This window comes from Schistocerca serialis, chromosome 4 (genome assembly GCF_023864345.2).
Source record: "Schistocerca serialis cubense isolate TAMUIC-IGC-003099 chromosome 4, iqSchSeri2.2, whole genome shotgun sequence".
NCBI classification, from domain to species: domain Eukaryota; kingdom Metazoa; phylum Arthropoda; class Insecta; order Orthoptera; family Acrididae; genus Schistocerca; species Schistocerca serialis.
Genome location: NC_064641.1, coordinates 431,930,625 through 431,953,650, shown reverse-complemented (window position 1 = coordinate 431,953,650; position 23,026 = coordinate 431,930,625). Strand labels below are relative to the sequence as shown.

The 23,026-nt window shown below is 42.7% G+C and overlaps 1 protein-coding gene across 2 annotated transcripts in view; it reads right to left on the bottom strand.

The window, feature by feature from the left end:
* Window positions 1-23,026, bottom strand: part of LOC126475029 (acetylcholinesterase-like) — a 215,684-nt gene that overhangs the window by 97,940 nt on the left and 94,718 nt on the right. For both annotated transcript variants that reach the window (XM_050102572.1, XM_050102570.1), the window contains one exon: window positions 3,067-3,343. In XM_050102572.1, the coding sequence (XP_049958529.1) occupies window positions 3,067-3,343 (277 nt within the window). The remainder of the gene's footprint in view (window positions 1-3,066; window positions 3,344-23,026) is intronic.

The window sequence follows — 23,026 nt, the reverse complement described above, 5'->3', positions numbered from 1 at the left end:
CAAGTGCCCCAAGACAGTAGCTAAAATTTTTGAGTACCCAGAGTGACATTTCTATAAAATATGATCAAAACACTGTAACGGAATGTGTTTCCATAACTGCTGAATTGAGTGCTTTATGTTCGCTTCCAAACAATGTTGCTGTGTGTGTGCTTTGTGGAAAAGATGGTATTAAAATTGTCGAAGATTTTGAAGGCAGGAAAGGTGTGGCTAGTAAGTTAAATGTGTTTTGTGATTTCTGTGGGGTAACTAAAACAGGGTATTTTTCTGGATTGTGCAAAGGAAGAGTTTATTAGACAAATATCAGACTTGCGTATGGAATGAGGTGTATTGGGAGGGTAGAAAGGCAGCTCAAACGTTTTGTGCTTTCATGAATGTGCCCCCACCTACAAGACCTGAGAAATACACACAGTTACTTCTTGAAAGTCTTGGTCAAGTGAGTGCTGTGTCAATGAAGAAACCAGTAAAAGAAACTATGTTATGCAATGAAGGTGACACTGATATAGCTGCAGCCTCTAATGGAACATGGCAGAAGCGTGATCACCTATCATTGAATGGTGTTGTCACCACAACATCCCTAGAAAATGGAAAGGTGATTGACATATAATGTATGACAAAGGACTGCCATGATTGCAAAGGAAATAACCAGGATTATATTTGTGTTCAGAATTTTTCTGGGATCAGTGGTAGAATGGAATCAGAGGGAGTTCTCGGAATATTTCAAAGGTGAGAAGAGAATTATGGAGTACGGTATATGAAGTACCTTGGAGATGGAGACTCCAAAGAGTTTGCAAATGTGTTGGAAAATATGCGTTATGGAAGAACTGTAAAAGTTGAAAAGTTAGAATGTGATGGTCATATCCAAAAGAGGATGGGTACACGTTTACATAAGCTAATGAAAGATATGAAGCGGAAAAAACTCAGTGATGGCAGACCAATTGGTGGTCGGGGTCGTCTTACTAAGGAACAGGTGGACAAACTGCAGCTCTATTATGGTTCAGCCATAAGAAGGAATTCAGACAATACTGTGGTCATGAAGAAAGCAGTAGGGGCTAACTTTCTCCATAAAGCTTCTATGGACGACCATCCACAGCATGTTCTCTGTGACAGTGGTGTAGACACATGGTGTGGATACAAAAAAGCAATAAGAAATGGTGAGACTTATGCACACCATCACTCCCTGCCATCTGAGTTATTGGAAACAATGAAGTCCATATACAGGGACCTAAGTGACACTAAACTATTGTCATGGTGCTTACATGGAAAAATACAAGACGTTAATGAATGTTTCAACCATGTGATATTGGAATGCCTGCCTAAAACTGTGTTTGTTGGTTTCAATACTATGAGATTAGGTGTATTAGATGCCGTTACTTGCTTTAATGATGGGGCAGTTAGCTTATGTGATGTTTTAGAGTTGTTAGGTCTAACTCCTGGTTTCAATATGAGACAAGCAAAGATGGCAATTGATTCCTTGACAGTGGCCGAAGGCAAGAAATGCGTTCTTGAGGCAACTATAGAGGCCAGAATAGCAAATAGAAGCGAGAAAAGGAAGAGAGAAGATGAGGAACACACAAACCAAGAATGTTTGCACTGGAGGGTTTTAAGAACAACATAGGTGAGTAACAGATGAAATGTACCTTCAAACTGAATTTCCCAAGAATCAGATTTCCTGATATGTTTATTTTATGCAAAAAAGCTATTTGAGCTAGAGGTCTGGAATTTTTTGTGATATTTCAGGCTACCATTTGGAGAAAAGTAGACTACAGACACCGGGTTAGTATCATCAGGAGGAAAAATATACCCATACTAACTATGAAAAAATTACCTTAATTTTGACTGTCTAATTTATGTATTTATCGTATAAAAACTATTGACTGAAATCGTTTGGTTGTTGTCTACTTTTTAGATAATAAAGTTTTAAGCACCTAAGGAAAGTAGTTAATAAGTCTATAGACTAAAAACATAGACTGACAGGAAAAATTTTAAATTACTGACCAACATAAATGTTTACATAATAAAGTTTATATCAAAGCTATTCTGATTATTCTTATACCAAAATCTTCATCCTTAAAACACTTTCATTGGTCTAAAATTTCTTTGTATTCAGAGTTCACATTATGTAGTTAGACCTTCATAAACTTTATGAAAATTCTTACTGTTTTTCCAACCATTCACTGGCAAGTTACATTAAGTCCAGTGTCTCTAGCATGCGGACAGATTGGTTGTGGGCCCTCAAGTGGCCTTCTCCTAACCAACACATGGCTGTCGCTGGCACTGAGGCAGAACTAGCTTTCATCAGAAAACACAATAGGCCTCCATCCTGCCCTCCAATGAATTCTCGCTTGATACTACTGAAGTCGCAAATGGCAGTGGTTCAGAGTCTGTGGAATGCACGCTAAAAGGTGTCAGGCTTGCAACTTTCCTTGAAGTAACTGATTTGTAACAGTTCTTTGTGTCACTGTGATGCCAGCTGCTGCTCAAATTGCTGCTGCAGATGCAATACGATGCGACAGAGCCATACACTGAACACGATGGTCTTTCCTCTCAGTAGTGCCACGTGGCTGTCTGGAGCCTGGTTTTCTTGTGACCGTACATCCTCGTGACCAGTGCTGTCAGCAGTCATGTGCAATGGTTAAATTCCTGCCACATCTTTCTGCAATATCGCTCAAGGAACATCCAGCTTCCCGTAGTCCTATTACACTACTTCATTCAAACTCAGTGACATGTCTTTGTCGCCTTGAAGGCATTCTTGACTAACATCAGCTCACAACGTCCAATCTCAAAGGTAATTAACGCTCACGACAGTTACGGCGTGTATTTAAAGCAAAAATGATTTGTATTCTCATGGTGACGCTACTAGCAACACTCTTATGTGACTGGCGCGAAAATTGATTCGACCTCAATCTTTCAGATGTATAGACACGCCAACCAACATCCATTTATGTTACACAACTCCTTCTTGGTGTTGCGATGTTTTCCGTCGGTGTATTTTACTAGTTCCTCCATTCGTGTGGCTACCTGTTATCATTCGTATTTATCATCATTACTTTTGTTACACGTACTTACCGAGCGGGCCCAAGCGGTAGTTGACAGTGACCAGTATGACTCCATACGAGACGAGGAAATCAGGCCCGAACTCACGACCATCGCCGCTGCCGTGTGAGAAACCCCCGCCGTGCACCCAGAACATAACGGGCAGCGCTGCGCCTTCCGCTGGAACGCCAGGCACGTACACGTTCAGGTAGAGGCAGTCCTCCGACCCACTGCCGTCCTCTTGTACACAGTTGCTGCCATATTCTGTGGCGTTGAACACGCCCTCCCAGCCCGCTACTGGTCGTGGCGCCTGTCAGAAATTAATTTTTGGTTTCAAAATCGCAAGAAAATGTCGAAGACTGCTAGTATTATATTGATATTGTTCACAGTGGTGACTTCCTTCTACCACTGGACTTTATTTTTTGATATTCGTAGCTATTTTTACAAATATTTACATACTCTTTGCTGATATTTAGTACGATTAAGCTTACAGAGACGAAGACTTTAGTCTCTATGATTCATCGTCATTTTCAGTATCAGCCATATGACGTCCATAGGTCTTAAATGATCGGATGAGAAAAACATGTTCCTTAATGAAAAATGAACCTCATTGTATGACATATCGTTCCTCAAAGTTTGTCAATGAGGTTCTCAAACACCCTGTACAATATCGTCATACGCAATTTTACATCCACTGTTGTGTAAAGACAACCTCTAGATTTATACATTAAATAAGTTCTTCAACACTATTTATCGATGTCGCTCCTCCAGGTGTTCCAATAAAGTCCATTCACTTTATTTGATTGTCGTCTTCTCTTCTTATCTCTTAGAATAAAGCCTAGTATTTCCTTGTTCAACCTACCACCCAGTCTTCTGGCTATATTTTCCATTTCGATTTCATTTTCTTTACGGTCGTATCAACGTTTCCCACTCTAGTTTGTTCCCAGGGTCATTTACTTCTGTTCTGAACCTTACCCCAAAACCTGCAGCAACACTGATTTAAGCCTTAGTTCATCTACATGCTAAAGATCACAATACACAGCCCTGTAGTTTACCAGAATCACTGCAGTCAGATAAATTCTTTTTATTTCTATTCCTGTCAGTCTAGTAGCTGTCTTAATTTCGTCCTCTGATTCTATGATTTCATTTCGATATGTTGGTTATATAAGGGGCAATCGAGAAGTTTCCGTTCGAGGGCCGTACAGTGCTCAGTACGTCAGGCAGGCAAAATCGCCATGAACATTGAGCCAATCATCCCACCGACGCACCAGGGTGAGGAACCCATCCGGTAAAACACTGTGTCCCGCTGCTTGAAGTAGTCCGTAACTGCCCGGTGAACACCCTCTTCGGAAGGAACAGTAGTGATAACCTCATGGGCAGAGATCAGTACTATATGTCGGATGCTCGAGTGTCCTCCACTCGAGTTCGCGCAACTTCTGCATTACGACATTTGCGATATGGGTACGTGCGTTATCACGAAGCAGCAGCACTCGTTGTCGCAGTTATCCCAGACATTCCGCCTTAACTGCACGCCGTAATTTCTCCGGAGTAGCGCAGTACCGTTCCCCAGTGACGGACACAGCAGGTTCCTTCAAATCAATAAACAATGGGCCCCCGAAATCAAAGAACAGGGTGAGCATCCACTTTCCAGTAGATGGCTGGCTCTTGAACTTCTTGGGACGAGAGAACGATGGATAACATCACTCCTTTATCAACGACTCGCTTGTCGTTGCCCGTAATGTGGCTGGGCTCCCAGATCGACCGGCGTCTTGAGTCGCATCGCGACGGACTCGGAACTTGACATCCCGTTCCACAATGGTGGCTTTCGACAGCCTTGTTGCCTCCATGTACATTACTCATTCTCCGGTTAATGTCTACCGGTGTTTGTCGTTCGCCAGCCATGAAAAGAATAACAGCATGTTGATCCTGTTTGGGCACATTTCTTAATAACGTCGCCATACTTCACATTTACCGCACGCACATCGGAAAGACACGAAGCCACATTAATCCCTTTGCCTACATGTCTGTGCTTATTTACCCACGGTGGATCACGTTACGTTGCACGAATGTTTCGTCAACGTCCTCAGGCTGAAACTTCTTGATCGCCTTTTATACATTATTCATGTTTTATGGGTAGTGATTTTGCAGACTACATTGATAACAGTTTTGATAGCTTCTCTTCGCTACTGAACTTCATCTGCACTAAAGACAAACAGTACAGCCTCATTATTAAAACGAAGATGCCTCATATATCCACCGTTAACTCGTAGCCGTTTTTTCTTTCCAGGTTAAGGATGTGGAAATATACATTATGAATGCTTTGAATAGTTTTTGAGACACTGAATTTTCTTAGCTAATTTATCTTTCAATTCTGAATATCTCACTACCCAGCTGAATTCTAATATCAGTCCGACCATTGACATATACAAGTTTATTCTTCTGTTTAGCAACGTAACATATGACAGTGCCTGTCCCACATGGCCTGCGAGTACAGTTTTTTAACTTGTTGCGAGTGGTGACTCTAATAACATCATGGGTCAGGGCCACTAATAGTGCGTGAACAGAACCAACTAACATAGATCCCAATGTCCAGTTCAGAGTTTCATGATGTGCAGCTACCCTCGCTTAACATTTTTAACTGATACGAGGAACAAATATGGCTGAGATGCTCACCAACCTGCACTGCAGTAACCCTGGACAGAGGTTATAATTATCGTTAGTGCTTGGTTATATGGTCAGAGATTTGGCAAAAATTAAACAGAGTGGAGTGAGTGTGAATTTATTACATTCAAAACCAGAAAAGTAACAAATATTTCAGTTATTCTCTCCTTCATTCATAAGATACCATTAAATTACTCCAAAGAATCAGGAAAACAAACACGTCCCGCAACACTATTTTATCGAAGAATCACTTATGACGCAGTGAAACAATCATTTATTATTTTGATTTCACTGAACCCATTATGTTAACTGACGGCTCATCGTCAAACTTTCACAGCGTAAAAATATGTGCCTGCACTTGAAACTGGAGCTACCATTTAAATGTTTTCAAAATATTTTTCATTTGCAGTCATCTGCATACAGCAGCGACATCAGTTTTCATCATTCAGAGGAAAAAAAACGCTTTCCTTATGGAAATATTTCTCTTGTCCCTACAAGCAACTCTCTCGGTTCTAGCTTTTCGACTGCTATAAATCATTCGTTCAGGAAACAAATTTTCGCGAAACTGATGACTGTAACTCGCCTCTCAGACCTCAGTTCACTTCTTATTCAATTTATCAGAGCTCTACTCTTAAACTTTCGAGTCATGCAAGACACCACTGCTTCTCGTCGAACTTAACGCTATGACTGTCTTTTATTCAGCGACTCAATCATAAACCAAGATTCTACACTTCTATCGTTCCAACAACCACATAGAAAAGTTTATTATGTATTGATCCTTCTTTATTTAAGCAACCAACTTTCTCAGCCAACACAATTATCATAAACAAGTGGTATGAAGCGAACAAATAAACTGGATGTCTTTTCACATGACGGGAAATGTTCTTCATCTAGATGTGGCCACCATGTCTAAAAATGCAGATTTGCTTTTCAGCAATGTCGCTCTAAGGAATGCTTATCATTTTCTTAGCATCCATAGTAGAAATGCATTTTACTACTTAACCTTGTCCATTGTCCTGAAAACCAGTAAGTGCTGATAGAAACACAATTCTGCAGGTTCTCAAGCTCTGGCGTAGATCATTCTTCCGGCAGCTTTGTATCAAACGGAAGTTCTCATTTCTATCTGCAGGTATACATACCCAAACATTACATACGGACATTAGAATTTTGTCGGACTGCGCTCTGAAGTTTGCTGACGCCTTACGTCGAGAAAACGAAGAGTACGATTGAAACAGTGTACGCCATGAGGGAAGGAAATGTATTCTCATACTGTAGCCAAAAATGTAGGTGTGGCCGTGTTATGAATGCTGCTTCCTACTGAAATAAATGAAGATCAAGTGGTTCAAAGAGATGAATGAAACCAATGAAATACTGTACCAAAGCAGCTGAATTTCTTGTAAGAAGAAGTTCCCTATTCGACCTCCCAGCAATACGTTTAATCTTGACTTTCGTCAATCGCTTTAACCGAAAGACAAGCGGTCCCTTCAGCTCTCCTTCCCATCAAGTGCTCTGTCTCTCACAACCTTCAAGTTGACAGGAGTTCCTATTCTTCCCAGAACCCAAGAACAGGTTATAATGAGAAAGTTCAACTATTTACGTGAATAAAGAACACAGTGAGTAAAACTTTCCGCCTGCTGTATTGCAGCTGTGTTGCTCTAAACTGGCCGGCCGGTGTGGCCGTACGGTTCTAGGCGCTTCAGTTTGGATCCGCGCGATCGCTACGGTCGCAGGTTCCAATCCTGCCTCGGGCATGGATGTGTGTGGTATCCTTAGGTTAGTTAGGTTTAAGTAGTTTTACGTTCTAGGGAACTGATGACCTCAGATGTTAAGTCCCATAGTGCTCAGAGCCATTTTTTTTTTTTTGCTCTAAACTCATTTCACGTTTACTTTTCATGTACAAGTCTGTCGGTAAAGCGAAACTTATTAATCTATTACTTATTAAGATCCCACATCTTACAAATTGTGTAATCGTGTACTACACTGACAGTCTCACTAGTAATGCCCTTCCTTATGAATGTTCGTCTTATCGGACTAGCCTTCATAAAAAGATTAATTTGAAACCATTATTTTCATCTGTACATTAGGTGTTCTCGGTCAAGTAACTATAAAGCATTCAAGTGCTCGTGAACCTGCGTAGCTTGAATCTCGAATATGGGTCGCTTTGGAGAGAGTCAGTCTTTGTTGTTGTTGTTGTTGTTGTGGTCTTCAGTCCTGAGACTGGTTTGATGCAGCTCTCCATGCTACTCTATCCTGTGCAAGCTTCTTCATCTCCCAGTACCTACTGCAACCCACATCCTTCTGAATCTGCTTAGTGTATTCATCTCTTGGTATCCCTCTACAATTTTTACCCTCCACGCTGCCCTCCAATACTAAATTGGTGATCCCTTGATGCCTCAGAACATGTCCTACCAAACGATCCCTTCTTCTGGTCAAGTTGTGCCACAAACTTCTCTTCTCCCCAATCCTATTCAATACTTCCTCATTGGTTATGTGATCTACCCACCTAATCTTCAGCATTCTTCTGTAGCACCACATTTCGAAAGCTTCTATTCTCTTCTTGTCCAAACTATTTATCGTCCATGTTTCACTTCCATACATGGCTACACTATATACAAATACTTTCAGAAATGACTTCCTGACACTTAAATCTATACTCGATGTTAACAAAATTCTCTTCTTCAGAAACGATTTCCTTGCCATTGCCAGTCTACATTTTATGTCCTCTCTACTTCGACCATCATCAGTTATTTTGCTCCACAAATAGCAAAACTCCTTTACTACTTTAAGTGTCTCATTTCCTAATCTAATTCCCTCAGCATCACCCGACTTAATTCGACTACATTCCATTATCATCGTTTTGCTTTTGTTGATGTTCATCTTATATTCTCCTTTCAAGACACTGTCCATTCCATTCAACTGTTCTTCCAAGTCCTTTGCTGTCTCTGACAGAATTACAATGTCATTGGCGAACATCAAAGTTTTTATTTATTCTCCATGGATTTTAATACCTACTCCAAATTTTTCTTTTGTTTCCTTTACTGCTTGCTCAATATACAGATTGAACAACATCGGGGAGAGGCTACAACCCTGTCTTACTCCATTCCCAACCACTGCTTCCCTTTCATGTCCCTCGACTCTTATAACTGCCATCTCGTTTCTGTACAAATTGTAAATAGCCTTTCGCTCCCTGTATTTTACCCCTGCCACCTTTAGAATTTGAAAGAGAGTATTCCAGTCAACATTGTCAAAAGCTTTCTCTAAGTCTACAAATGCTAGAAACGTAGGTTTGCCCTTCCTTAATCTAACTTCTAAGATAAGTCGTAAGGTCGGTATTGCCTCACGTGTTCCAACATTTCTACGGAATCCAAACTGGTCTTCCCCGAGGTCGGGTTCTACTAGCTTTTCCATACGTCTGTAAAGAATTCGTGTTAGTATTTTGCAGCTGTGACTTATTAATCTGATAGTTCGGTAACTTTCACATCTGTCAAGACCTGCTTTCTTTGGGATTGGAGTTATTATATTCTTCTTGAAGTCTGAGAGTATTTCGCCTGTTTCATACATCTTGCTCACCAGATGGTACAGTTTTGTCAGGACTGGCTCTCCCAGGGCCGTCAGTAGTTCCAATGGAATGTTGTCTACTCTGGGGGCCTTGTTTCGACTCAGGTCTTTCAGTGCTCTGTCAAACTCTTCACGCAGTATCGTATCTCCCATTTCATCTTTATCTACATCCTCTTCCATTTCCATAATATTGTCCTCAAGTACATCGCCCTTGTATAGACCCTCTATATACTCCTTCCACCTTTCTGCTTTCCCTTCTTTGCTTAGAACTGGGTTTCCATCTGAGCTCTTGATATTCATACAAGTCGTTCTCTTATCTCTAAAGGTCTCTTTAATTTTCCTGTAGGCAGTATCTATCTTACCCCTAGTGAGATAAGCCTCTACATCCTTACATTTGTCCTCTAGCCATCCCTGCTTAGCCATTTTGCACTTCCTGTCGATCTCATTTTTGAGACGTTTGTATTCCTTTTTGCCTGCTTCATTTACTGCATTTTTATATTTTCTTCTTTCATCAATTAAATTCAGTATTTCTTCTGTTACCCAAGGATTTCTACTAGCCCTCGTCTTTTTACCTACTTGATCCTCTGCTGCCTTCACTACTTCATCCCTCAAAGCTACCCATTCTTCTTCTACTGTATTTCTTTCCCCAATTCCTGTCAATTGTTCCCTTATGCTCTCCCTGAAACTCTATACAACCTGTGGTTCTTTCAGTTTATCCAGTTCCCATCTTCTTAAATTCCCACCTTTTTGCAGTTTCTTCCGTTTTAATCTACAGGTCATAACCAATAGATTGTGGTCAGAGTCCACATCTGCCCCTGGGAATGTCTTACAATTTAAAACCTGGTTCCTAAATCTCTGTCTTACCATTAAATAATCTATCTGATACCTTTTAGTATCTCCAGGGTTCTTCCATGTACACAATCTTCTTTCATGATTCTTAAACCAAGTGTTAGCTATGATTATGTTGTGCTCTGTGCAAAATTCTACCAGGCGGCTTCCTCTTTCATTTCTTAGCCCCAATCCATATTCACCTACTACGTTTCATTCTCTCCCTTTTCCTACACGCGAATTCCGGTCACCCATGACTATTAAATTTTCGTCTCCCTTCACTATCTGAATAATTTCTTTTATTTCATGATACATTTCTTCAATTTCTTCGTCATCTGCAGAGCTAGTTGGCATATAAACTTGTACTACTGTAGTAGGTGTGGGTTTCGTATCTATCTTGGCCACAATAATGCGTTCACTATCCTGTTTGTAGTAGCTTACCCGCATACCTATATTCGTATTCATTATTAAACCTACTCCTGCTTTACCCCTATTTGATTTTGTGTTTATAACCCTGTAGTCAGCTGACCAGAAGTCTTGTTCCTCCTGCCACCGAACTTCACTAATTCCCACTATATCTAACTTTAACCTATCCATTTCCCTTTTTAAATTTTCTAACCTACCTGCCCGATTAAGGGATCTGACATTCCACGCTCCGATCCGTAGAACGCCAGTTTTCTTTCTCCTGATAACGACATCCTCTTGAGTAGTATCCCCTCCCGGAGATCCGAATGGGGGACTATTTTGCCTCCGGAATATTTTACCCAAGAGGACGCCATCATCATTTAATCATACAGTAAAGCTGCATGCCCTCGGGAAATTTACGGCTGTAGTTTCCCCTTGCTTTCAGCCGTTCGCAGTACCAGCACAGCAAGGCCGTTTTGGTTATTGTTACAAGGCCAGATCAGTCAATCATCCAGACTATTGCCCTTGCAACTACTGAAAAGGCTGCTGCCCCTCTTCCGTTGTGGTTGCACCTACGGTACGGCTATCTGTATCCCTGAGGCACGCAAGACTCCCCACCAACGGCAAGGTCCATGGTTCATGGGGGCAGAGTCATATCGTCATATCGTAAACCGCTAGGCTCGGCACAAATTGAGACGCGTATAGCGCATGTGTCGCGACGCAGCGCAGCGCGCGTTTTTGTAACTTCACTGGCTCAAATGGGACCGCGCAAATTGCGACGCGACGCGATTGGGACGCGACACGCGCCTGCGGCAGGTCGCGCGGCGTTATAGGCACAGTTTCTCGCGCCGCGCGTCGCGCGTGCCTCGCTAGCACCGTGGGAAATTTGAGGCGAGGCGCGGAAAAGTAGCCCGGCCATATGCTCACATCGGAACGGCGCATATGAGCAGTGGTAGTATTGCGCATACGAATGATTTTGCCTTACTGTGTACTAAATTTTATTGCCTTTGGGTAGTGTTTCGTTTTTCGTCATTTAAACGCTCCAGCTTTCTTCGTTAGTACATTATACTTTTCTGTTATTCATATCTGTATAGTTTTGTTTTTCTTCTGTCAAGAAAAATGCGCACTTCAGTAACTGATGAGCCATTGGCCGCTGGAATTGTATCACATGCCTCCGCGATGTTTTCAGATCGCAAGAAGGGACAGAAGGTAGTGAATAAGGAAGCAAGCAATATTATAAAATCGTGTGATTAAGAATCAAGGTAGGAAAGTGAAACAAGGTTATCTTCTCAACCACTAGTATGCTGGCGTATCTGTACGATCTGTTACAAAAATTTAGAAAGGGATGATCTCCACAGGTGTGATCCCTTTGTGCTCCTGGTAAAAAGCCACCCTGTATATGCAATATGCTGTATGTGTGTGTGTGTGTGTGTGTGTGTGTGTGTGTGAGTGTGTTTTTCTGCCCTACATTGATAATAAATTGAAATATCACTCCGCGCCCATCGTTTACGGCTACGAAAACTTTCGGAAACTGACTGGCAGGGTGCAGCGGTAGCAGGCTGGGTGGCTGGCCACCTAAAGAATTGACAACCCGACTGTTCCGCTGACTCGCTCGCAAAGGAGGACCTCGACCATCCTACTATGTGTGTGGAAACCGGCGACTGCATTTTGGTTTAACTTCTCTCCCCATGAAAATGAAATGAAATTATTATGCTTAAATAATATCTAGTTTCTTGAATGGAAACTTTTGGGCGAAAGTAGTCGTTTCGTCAATATGTTAACACAATTATTCTCCCACACTTGCTGGTACAAAATTAATTCTTAATTTAATTCTTCAGTCTATAAAAGAAAATGATTAGAAGTTACAGTTCATAATCACATAGTATTATATCTGCCTCTTGATGCCGAATTCAGCACCTGGAATAAAATTTCTGTGGCTCTGCAGCATTCCGGCGATCGTCGACTCTGAAAATTCGTACCATAGTGTTGAAATGTTCAAAGGCCTGTGAATTACTAAGGGCCCAAACTGCTGAGGTCATCGGTCCCTATACTTACACACTACTTATGCTAAGAACAACACACACACCCATGCTTGAGGGAGGACTCGGACCTCCGGCAGGAGCTTAACAAGTGAGAGAGACAATCATACGCCGTGGGGAAGCCGTCTTCGGTGCTATGACGTACTCACTCTGCAGCATGGGAATCAGTGTCCCAGTTGTATATCAGTTTCGATAAAGTCCAAAATTTAATCTCTTAAAGTAAGTATAATCGACCGTGTTGCATGCTCTACTGATTACACAGGATACAAAGTTCCCTACGAGTTACGGCACGCCAAATATTGTTGAGAGCCACAGACGAGTGGCAAGTTAAAATAACCAAAGAATTAAACGTACCTTTAACATTCATGAAATTATATTTTTCCATAAATGATCTTCATAGTTACATTTCAGGATACATCATCCTCTTGTATGAGATGAAATGTTATCATAATTAATCAAATTTCATTCCGTATTCAAAACGGCAGCTTACAATACTGCCGCTAATTACAGTTCCGCTGCGATCCTCTCTCCCCAATTCTAAATCAGAAGTGTGTCGTTTCACTGTACACGTAATGTTCCACATTATATACAAAGAGATTTTGTGTCGCGAATCAGAGATAATCTGCCTCTCGCAGCTGTAATAAGACTTTGAGCCATATAAATTTGCGCTGTTACACATGATTATCTGCGCTACCAGTGTGTAGACCAATATAAACGTATTACTACAGTGGACAAGGGCGGCTGAATATCAGAGAGAACGCGCTGTTACAGATGAGTCTGGAAGGGGACGATCCATTCAGAGGACGAACTGGCAGGCCAGTAAACGTAGTACTGCAGTGGACAAGGGCGGCTGAACTTCAGAGAGAACGCGCTGTTACAGATGAGTCTGGAAGGGGACGATCCATTCAGAGGACGAACTGGCAGGTCCCATCCACCCGTGGATGGAAGCCCTAAGCCATACGCACCTAACGCGATTCTGTTAATGCGCCCTGTCGCCTCATGTATGATCAGCTCCAAAATTCTGTTGCTACATGTCAAATACGGATAAGTTGGCGTGTTTGACAGCCTTGTAGTGGCTGGCTATGTTACTGTTGCAACAGTCACTGTCCATTCCACTCGTATTTTTTTTATGCTGAATTTTACAAGCACAGTACTTGAAACTATTCCTTGTTGGCCTCTGAGCCACTGCACAAGTGTCCACCACCAGGAGGAGGAACTTCCATCTCTTTATTTTTGAAGCAGAATGCTTGTGTGTTATAGATTTCATGCTTCCTATCATTTTAACTCGGGTCACATGGTTTTAGGTGTTAGAAGTGGTGCAGCGCCAGCATACCAGCGTTGGAATAGGAACTTCTATACTTCGTCTTAGATCATCGAATCGGTAGTATGCATCTCTGTGTACAGGGCTGTCATTGACAGACAGTGGGCTGACTCCCAGCTGCAGGACGTGTATGTCTTATGCAGCTAACGGCTCAGCCCTAACATATCCTCTGATGGCGGAAATGATACAGCTCTTAGCAAGCTACTGTGGAGGTCTCCAGATGAATGTGAAGGGCGGTGGCAGACTTCTCGACTAGCCTTGCAATCATGAAATTTGCCATCATGGAAAAGGAGCCTCTCTTGGTGTGTTGTTCATTTAAATAAAGACGCAATATTGTTATTATCTTATTCCCAGCAGTAGTTCAAGCGTAGCACAGGTAGACTTTAACTTAGGATCCAACTTAGGGTGACATCAGAAGAGACTTAATTGTTTAAACTATGACATCACAGGGGTGAGGGAACGGCTTTAAACTTGGGACAGCTGGATTTGAAACATGGGGCGAGCAGTGAGTAATGTCAGGATCCAACTTAGGGTGACATCAGAAGAGACTTAATTCTTTAAACTATGACATCACAGGGGTGAGGGAACGGCTTTAAACTTCGGACAGCTGGATTTGAAACATGGGGCGAGCAGTGAGTAATGTCAGGGGAGAACGCGATGGGCATCTTCTATACTTAGAACAAGTGATGTGACAACTATGACCGCAGGTCTCTACATATCTGAATGAATGATAGCTTGGGGAAAACATGTTAAGCGGCTTTTAAGCAGTTCAGCAGACTAGTTACTACCTGTATGATGAAAAACATCTTCAGCCTCAGACTGGCACCTTTGATCTGACAGGCAAGCCTGTACTTGCAAGGGAATCAAACATCCTTTGTTCTAGAACTGGTACAGACGGGATGGGGGTGAACTTGCACTTTGTTCCACAATCACAGGCTTGGAACTGAAGGGGAAACAAACATCGTTTACCTCGGGGGAACATCTGGCAAGAATGCAGGCTGGGCCAGTACACATATCTTCAGTTCCAGTATGACACTACACGATCTCGAATTTTTTAATTTCCCATGGATTTATAACATGGATTTATCCTCAGTGGCATCATATGCGTGGCAGAATTGGGCCCTTTTTTGATTTCCCCAAAAATTTGAATTTCCCACCATTTTATACAAAGGGCAATTGACCTTTGTCAGAAATTTGGCCACAGCGCATGATGTCACTGGGGGAAGGCAGAGGTGGAGGGGGGAGGGGAGCGAAATATGGTAACAATGCACTATGAACCAGACCACCCCTTGTGTACCTACTAAGATGCTATTTATATGAATGTACAAGTACTAATAGATGCCCTGAGTTAGGGCCATTAAATGTAGATATTGATATCTATGAGACAAAAATGGAGTGCAACTTTTTGAATGTGAATGGGCCACAAAGAGACAGTGTAAGAGTTTATATGCGGACTACTGCAAGTTTTGTGGAAGAAATTTACGTAGTGTTGAAACTGCGTCATTTAAGTTGGGAAGAAAGTAATGTTTTCGCCGCTGGATGTCATATCACAAATATACAATGGACTTAATGAAGGGATCTAGACCCTACCCACCCTGACCAACCCCCCCCCCTTCCCCCCTCCCCAACTCACTCTCTCTCTCAAGTGTAAGACAAGCCTAGAACAAAAATCCTTGGTACACAGTGACCGGTCTTTGCTGTTGAGTATTGTTGAAAGGGTACAGAATCACATCATCAAACTGCCGGGAAGGAGACATTATCAAATCCAGGAACAGAGGTGTCAACTGGACACTTCCACAGGATGTGGGCCGCCGATGTCAATTGTGTGACATGCATATTGCCAAGAGAAGAAAAGCTTATTAGGAATATACCTTTAATGTCTGTAATTCTTGTTGAGGGAATCGTGGGAACAACAGCGTACCCAACTCCCACTACATCCGCGCCGCCGGTCTTTGGGACATGGGGGCCGTCGCCCACCCACATCCGTCCAGTGTCTTGTGCTGCCACCAGACGCTGCTAGCATACATGAGGACGCCTTCAGTTTCGCCACGATTAGCTCAACTATTGCCTGGTAAATTGCTTAAAATCCTCCTCTGCCAGGTGAGGTTGTAATTTTCTTTTATCTTATAGCAACACCGTTGGAAGCCGTGGTACAATCCTGAGAAATTCGTACCGATAAAGGGCAAATTATTATTTCCATTTCACTTATGACAGCAACTTGTAAATTATATTTGGAGAGCCATGATCCAAAAGCACTTTTGTTTACAAATTCCATTTACATGCTTGTGGCTGTCGCTCCTAACAGCGTAATTTTCAAATGCCACACTCAAGAGCATTTTAAGACATTGTGATTCCTGTTATTTCACTTGCAAATGCTGCACTGAAATACAGTATGAGGTGTCGTGATTCCTTTTATTTAGTACGCAAATCCTGAACTCAAGGGAAATTCAATATCTGTATAAAATTTCGAGCAATGTTAGTTATGGGTCTCCGTGAACAGTGGCCGTATGCCTTATACCGGACTCCAAATGTCCATTACTTTCAGTTCTCTTTGCAAAGTTCTCTCGGAATTGATTGTCATGTACCTGGAATCGCCGACAGCAAGATTTCCTGTCGGTTCGAAATTCACTGTCGTTGTCAAGAGGTGACATTCGTCTACATCTACATCTACATCTACATTTATACTCCGCAAGCCACCCAACGGTGTGTAGCGGAGGGCACTTTACGTGCCACTGTCATTACCTCCCTTTCCTGTTCCAGTCGCGTATGGTTCGCGGGAAGAACGACTGTCTGAAAGCCTCCGTGCGCGCTCTAATCTCTCTAATTTTACATTTGTGATCTCCTCGGGAGGTATAAGTAGGGGGAAGCAATATATTCGATACCTCATCCAGAAACGCACCCTCTCGAAACCTGGCGAGCAAGCTACACCGCGATGCAGAGCGCCTCTCTTGCAGAGTCTGCCACTTGAGTTTGTTAAACATCTCCGTAACGCTATCACGTTACCAAATAACCCTGTGACGAAACGCGTCGCACTTCTTTAGATCTTCTCTATCTCCTCCGTCAACCCGGTCTGGTACGGATCCCACACTGATGAGAAATACTCAAGTATAGGTCGAACGAGTGTTTTGTAAGCCACGTCCTTTGTTGCTGGACTACATTTTCTAAGGACTCTCCCAATGAATCTCAACCTGGTACCCGCCTTACCAACAATTAATTTTATATGATCATTCCACTTCAAATCGTCCCGCACGCATACTCCCAGATATTTTACAGAAGTAACTGCTACCAGTGTTTGTTCCGCTATCATATAATCATACAATAAAGGATCCTTCTTTCTATGTATTCGCAATACATTACATTTGTCTATGTTAAGGGTCAGTTGCCACTCCCTGCACCAAGTGCCTATCCGCTGCAGATCTTCCTGCATTTCGCTACAATTTTCTAATGCTGCAACTTCTCTGTATACTACAGCATCATCCGCGAAAAGCCGCATGGAACTTCCGGCACTATCTACTAGGTCATTTATATATATTGTGAAAAGCAATGGTCCCATAACACTCCCCTGTGGCACGCCAGAGGTTACTTTAACGTCTGTAGACGCCTCTCCATTGATAACAACATGCTGTGTTCTGTTTGCTAAAAACTCTTCAATCCAGCCACACAGCTGGTCTGATATTCCGTAGGCTCTTACTTTGTTTATCAGGCGACAGTGCGGAACTGTATCGAACGCCTTCCGGAAGTCAAGAAAAATAGCATCTACCTGGGAGCCTGTATCTAATATTTTCTGGGTCTCATGAACAAATAAAGCGAGTTGGGTCTCACACGATCGCTGCTTCCGGAATCCATGTTGATTCCTACAGAGTAGATTCTGGGTTTCCAAAAACGACATGATACTCGAGCAAAAAACATGTTCTAAAATTCTACAACAGATCGACGTCAGAGATATAGGTCTATAGTTTTGCGCATCTGCTCGACGACCCTTCTTGAAGACTGGGACTACCTGTGCTCTTTTCCAATCATTTGGAACCTTCCGTTCCCCTAGAGACTTGCGGTACACGGCTGTTAGAAGGGGGGCAAGTTCTTTCGCGTACTCTGTGTAGAATCGCATTGGTATCCCGTCAGGTCCAGTGGGCTTTCCTCTGTTGAGTGATTCCAGTTGCTTTTCTATTCCTTGGACACTTATTTCGATGTCAGCCATTTTTTCGTTTGTGCGAGGATTTAGAGAAGGAACTGCAGTGCGGTCTTCCTCTGTGAAACAGCTTTGGAAAAAGGTGTTTAGTATTTCAGCTTTACGCGTGTCATCCTCTGTTTCAATTCCATCATCATCCCGGAGTGTCTGGATATGCTGTTTCGAGCCACTTACTGATTTAACGTAAGACCAGAACTTCCTAGGATTTTCTGTCAAGTCGGTACATAGAATTTTACTTTCGAATTCACTGAACGCTTCACGCATAGCCCTCCCTCCTTTCGCTAACTTTGACATCGTTTAGCTTCTGTTTGTCTGAGAGGTTTTGGCTGCGTTTAAACTTAGAGTGAAGCTCTCTTTGCTTTCGCAGTAGTTTCCTAACTTTGTTGTTGTACCACGGTGGGTTTTTCCCGTCCCTCACAGTTTTACTCGGCACGTACCTGTCTAAAACGCATTTTACGATTGCCTTGAACTTTTTCTATAAACACTCAACATTGTCAGTGTCGGAACAGAAATTTTCGTTTTGATCTGTTAGGTAGTCTGAAATCTGCGTTGTATTACTCTTGCTAAGCAGATAAACCTTCCTCCCTTTTTTTATATTCCTACTAACTTCCATATTCAAGGATGCTGCAATGGCCTTATGATCACTGATTCCCTGTTCTGTACATACAGAGTCGAAAAGTTCGGGTCTGTTTGTTATCAGTAGGTCCAAGATGTTATCTCCACGAGTCGGTTCTCTGTTTAATTGTTCGAGGTAATTTTCGGATAGTGCACTCAGTATAATGTCACTCGATGCCCTGTCCCTACCACCCGTCCTAAACGTCTGAGTGTCCCAGTCTATATCTGGTAAATTGAAATCTCCACCTAAGACTATAACAAGCTGAGAAAATTTATGTGAAATGTATTCCAAATTTTCTCTCAGTTGTTCTGCCACTAATGCTGCTGAGTCGGGAGGTCGGTAAAAGGAGCCAATTATTAACCTAGCTCGGTTGCTGAGTGTAACCTCCACCCATAATAATTCACAGGAACTATCCACTTCTATTTCACTACAGGATAAAATACTACTAACGGCGACGAACACTCCACCACCAGTTGCATGCAATCTATCCTTTCTAAACACCGTTTGTACCTTTGTAAAAATTTCGGCAGAATTTATCTCTGGCTTCAACCAGCTTTCTGTACCTATAACGATTTCGGCTTCGGTGCCTTCTATCAGCGCTTGAAGTTCCGGTACTTTACCAACGCAGCTTCGACAGTTTACAATTACAATACCGATGGCTGCTTGGTCCCCGCATGTCCTGACTTTGCCCTGCACCCGTTGAGGCTGTTGCCCTTTCTGTACTTGCCCAAGGCCATCTAACCTAAAAAACCGCCCAGCCCACGCCACACAACCCCTGCTACCCGTGTAGCCGCTTGTTGCGTGTAGTGGACTCCTGACCTATCCAGCGGAACCCGAAACCCCACCACCCTATGGCGCAAGTCGAGGAATCTGCAGCCCACACGGTCGCAGAACCGTCTCAGCCTCTGATTCAGACCGTCCACTCGGCTCTGTACCAAAGGTCCGCAGTCAGTCCTGTCGACGACGCTGCAGATGGTGAACTCTGCTTTCATCCCGCTAGCGACACTGGCAGTCTTCACCAAATCAGACAGCCGCCGGAAGCCAGAGAGGATTTCCTCGGATCCATAGCGACACACATCACTGGTGCCGACATGAGCGACCACCTGCAGATGGGTGCACCTTGTACCCTTCATGGCATCCGGAAGGACCCTTTCCACATCTGGAATGACTCCCCCCGGTATGCACACGGAGTGCACATTGGTTTTCTTCCCCTCTCTTGCTGCCATATCCCTAGTGGGCCCCATTACGCGCCTGACGTTGGAGCTCCCAACTACCAGTAAGCCCACCCTCTGCGACCGCCCAGATCTTGCAGACTGAGGGGCAACCTCTAGAACAGGACAAGCAGCCATGTCAGGCCGAAGATCAGTATCAGCCTGAGACAGAGCCTGAAACTAGTTCGTCAGACAAACTGGAGAGGCCTTCTGTTCAGCCCTCTGGAATGTCTTTCGCCCCCTGCCACACCTTGAGACGACCTCCCACTCTACCACAGGTGAGGGATCAGCCTCAATGCGGGCAGTATCCCGAGCAACCACAGTCGTAGTCCGATCGGGGGATGCATGGGACGAGCTGGCCGTCCCCGACAAACCCCCATCCGGAACCCCACAGTGATGCCCATTGGCAACAGCCTCAAGCTGTGTGACCGAAGCCAACACTGCCTGATGCTGGGAGCGAAGGGATGCCAACTCAGCCTGCATCCGAACACAGCAGTTGCAGTCCCTATCCATGCTAAAAACTGTTGTGCAAAGAACGTCTAAACTAATCTACAGAGAGCGCAAACAAATCGACACGAAATTTAAACGATTATTAAAATACAAGATTGCCTAGTAAATGCAGTAATGCTGCTACTTGCGCACTGCTGACACACTGCTCGGCGGCGGAAGGAGACTACGCGATTTTACACTATTCAGGTACTAAAACGCGATGCTACAACTCTCAAATACTATAATACGCCAGAAATTTATGAATTAGACAATGCAAGTACCAAAAACACGCAAAGAAATTAAGAATTAAACTATGTAACAAATGAGTGAGCTAGCTCTGGCACCTTTCAGTCAGGATCTTTTGACTACCCATTACCTGGCTGCAGCTGATACATTATTCTTTGCAGACCCGTTGAAACACCGAAATCTATCAACTTTATAACGCATTTTCAGAGAGAAGTGCATACCCGACAGCTACTTTACGTCATTCTGTCTCTTTCTCCACGTTGACCCATCTCACCGGGCTGATCTCACATAACCAACTGGCACATACTCACTCACTTGACTCTCGCAACTTGCGAGACCTGTGGAGATTAACATGATCAGCTGCTGGTACGGTTACACACCATATACAGTGTTGCTAACCGAACCATGTGCTCTTATAAATTTTTTCATCGTGCTGATAATGCAGTGGCAATGAAAGGAGGAAATCATAAATTCGGATGGTTATTGGAGACTTCAACCTGCCTGTGATATGATCAGTCAGCCAGTCCTTAATCGCGAAACTTGTCATCCCACCTACTATTAATACTTATGACAAATTCATGCTGCTCGCCACCAAAAAGTAAGTTTACAGCAATATATGTTGTTTTAAATGTAACATTTACCATCATCGTCTTCAACGATATGGTCTTTTGGCCTGTTCTGCCTCAAAACTGTTCACACTATATCTGTAAGGGTCGTCCAACGTTCCTCTTACTGGTTGTTTTATATTAGATTGCTGCTTTAGTTATTGTATCATTAGACATACTCTGAACATGGTCTTTTCAGTTCATTAGGTATTTTTCAATTATATTTGTAACAGCTTCAACTTTTAGTTCTTCTCTAATATCGTGATTTCTTTTATGGTCAAGCAATGAATATCCCGCCGAAAAGCGGAGGAATTTTATCTCTGATGATTCGATTTGTCGTAACTGATCAGATGTTAGGGTCCAATATTCGCTACCATACAGCATCAAAGGTAACACAATTACTTTGTAGAGTTTAATTAATGGTTCTTTCTGTAAGTTATGATTTAATGTATGCTGTGTAGTTCCACAGAAATGTTTAAATCTGGCTGGTTTGAGCTCTACATTATCTGGATTGAGACATTTAAAATTGCATCCCGAATATTTAAATTCTCTAACTTGTTCAATTATTTGCCCATCTACAATGATTTTGGCTCTTATGGACTCCAATCCTTGGAAGGCCATCACTTTTGTTTTATCTGTCAACACTGTCATTCCATATTTAGCGGCAGTTTGACTCAGTTTTTGTACTGAAATTTGAAATTTTTCTCCAGATTCTTCTATTATAATCTGATCATCAGCAAACAGTATCGTCATAAAATTAAAATTACCACTTCTTAATGCGTTATTTAATAAAATCAATCATTTACAAACTATATCGTAAATGTAAACATTAAAGGGAGGGTGGGGGGCCTTTGCCGCCTTGTCTCACCCCTTGATTGATATCGGCAGATTCTGTCCCGTTCCTCAGAGGACAGATCCTTTTATTATTATTTTTTTATAATGCTTGTGCTGGAACTCCCAACGCCTTAAGTGATTCCCATAGCATTTTACGCTTTACTTAGTCAAACGCCTTTTCATAATCGATAAATTCGTAGTAAGTTGACAATTAAATTCCCCGTCTTTTCTCGGTTACTTGCGCCACAATGAAAAGACAGTCCGAACATGATCTACCTTTTCTACAACCATGTTCTACCTCTAATAGTTGCACTTCTGCTATTGGTACCAATCTCTTGTTCATAATTTAGCATACAGTTTGCTGTAGGAATTTTCTACACTTATTCCTCGGAAATTTTGGCATTGTGTTTCATCGCCTTTCTTACAAATAGGATTCATTTCACTCGTCTGGCATACGTTCGCTCAGACAGCAAACATTCATAAAATGTTACATTTCTTTGACTATCAACCATTTTTCTGTAACTCGTTCATGTATCATTCGCAGCTCTCCGTGAACATACCTGAGAGAAACTTATCTCATTGCAAGCGAGATTTAAAGAATAATAATAATAATAAGGCCCGGGAAAAGAATAGGCCTCCGGTATGTTCTGCCAGTCGTAAAAGGCGACGAAAAGAACAAACCACTAATAGGGCTAACCCCCCTTTTAGTGTGATTAGTTGGTTCAGGACAGAGCTAATGAAGCCTCGGACCAGCGCCGTCATGGTCGGGGACGACGCTTGAACCCTATGCCCATCCACAATGGCAACGACACTGCTAGCCACACGGAAAATTATTTAAATCCAAATAGAGGTGTTTTGCGGGACATGCTTCCTGCAACCACTCTAGAAGGAAAACAAAGACAGAGGATGAGATGGTCAGATGAAGTTAACCGACACCTCATGTTCTGTTATTACCAAGCAACAAACTTAGGAACCAACACAACTGGATACA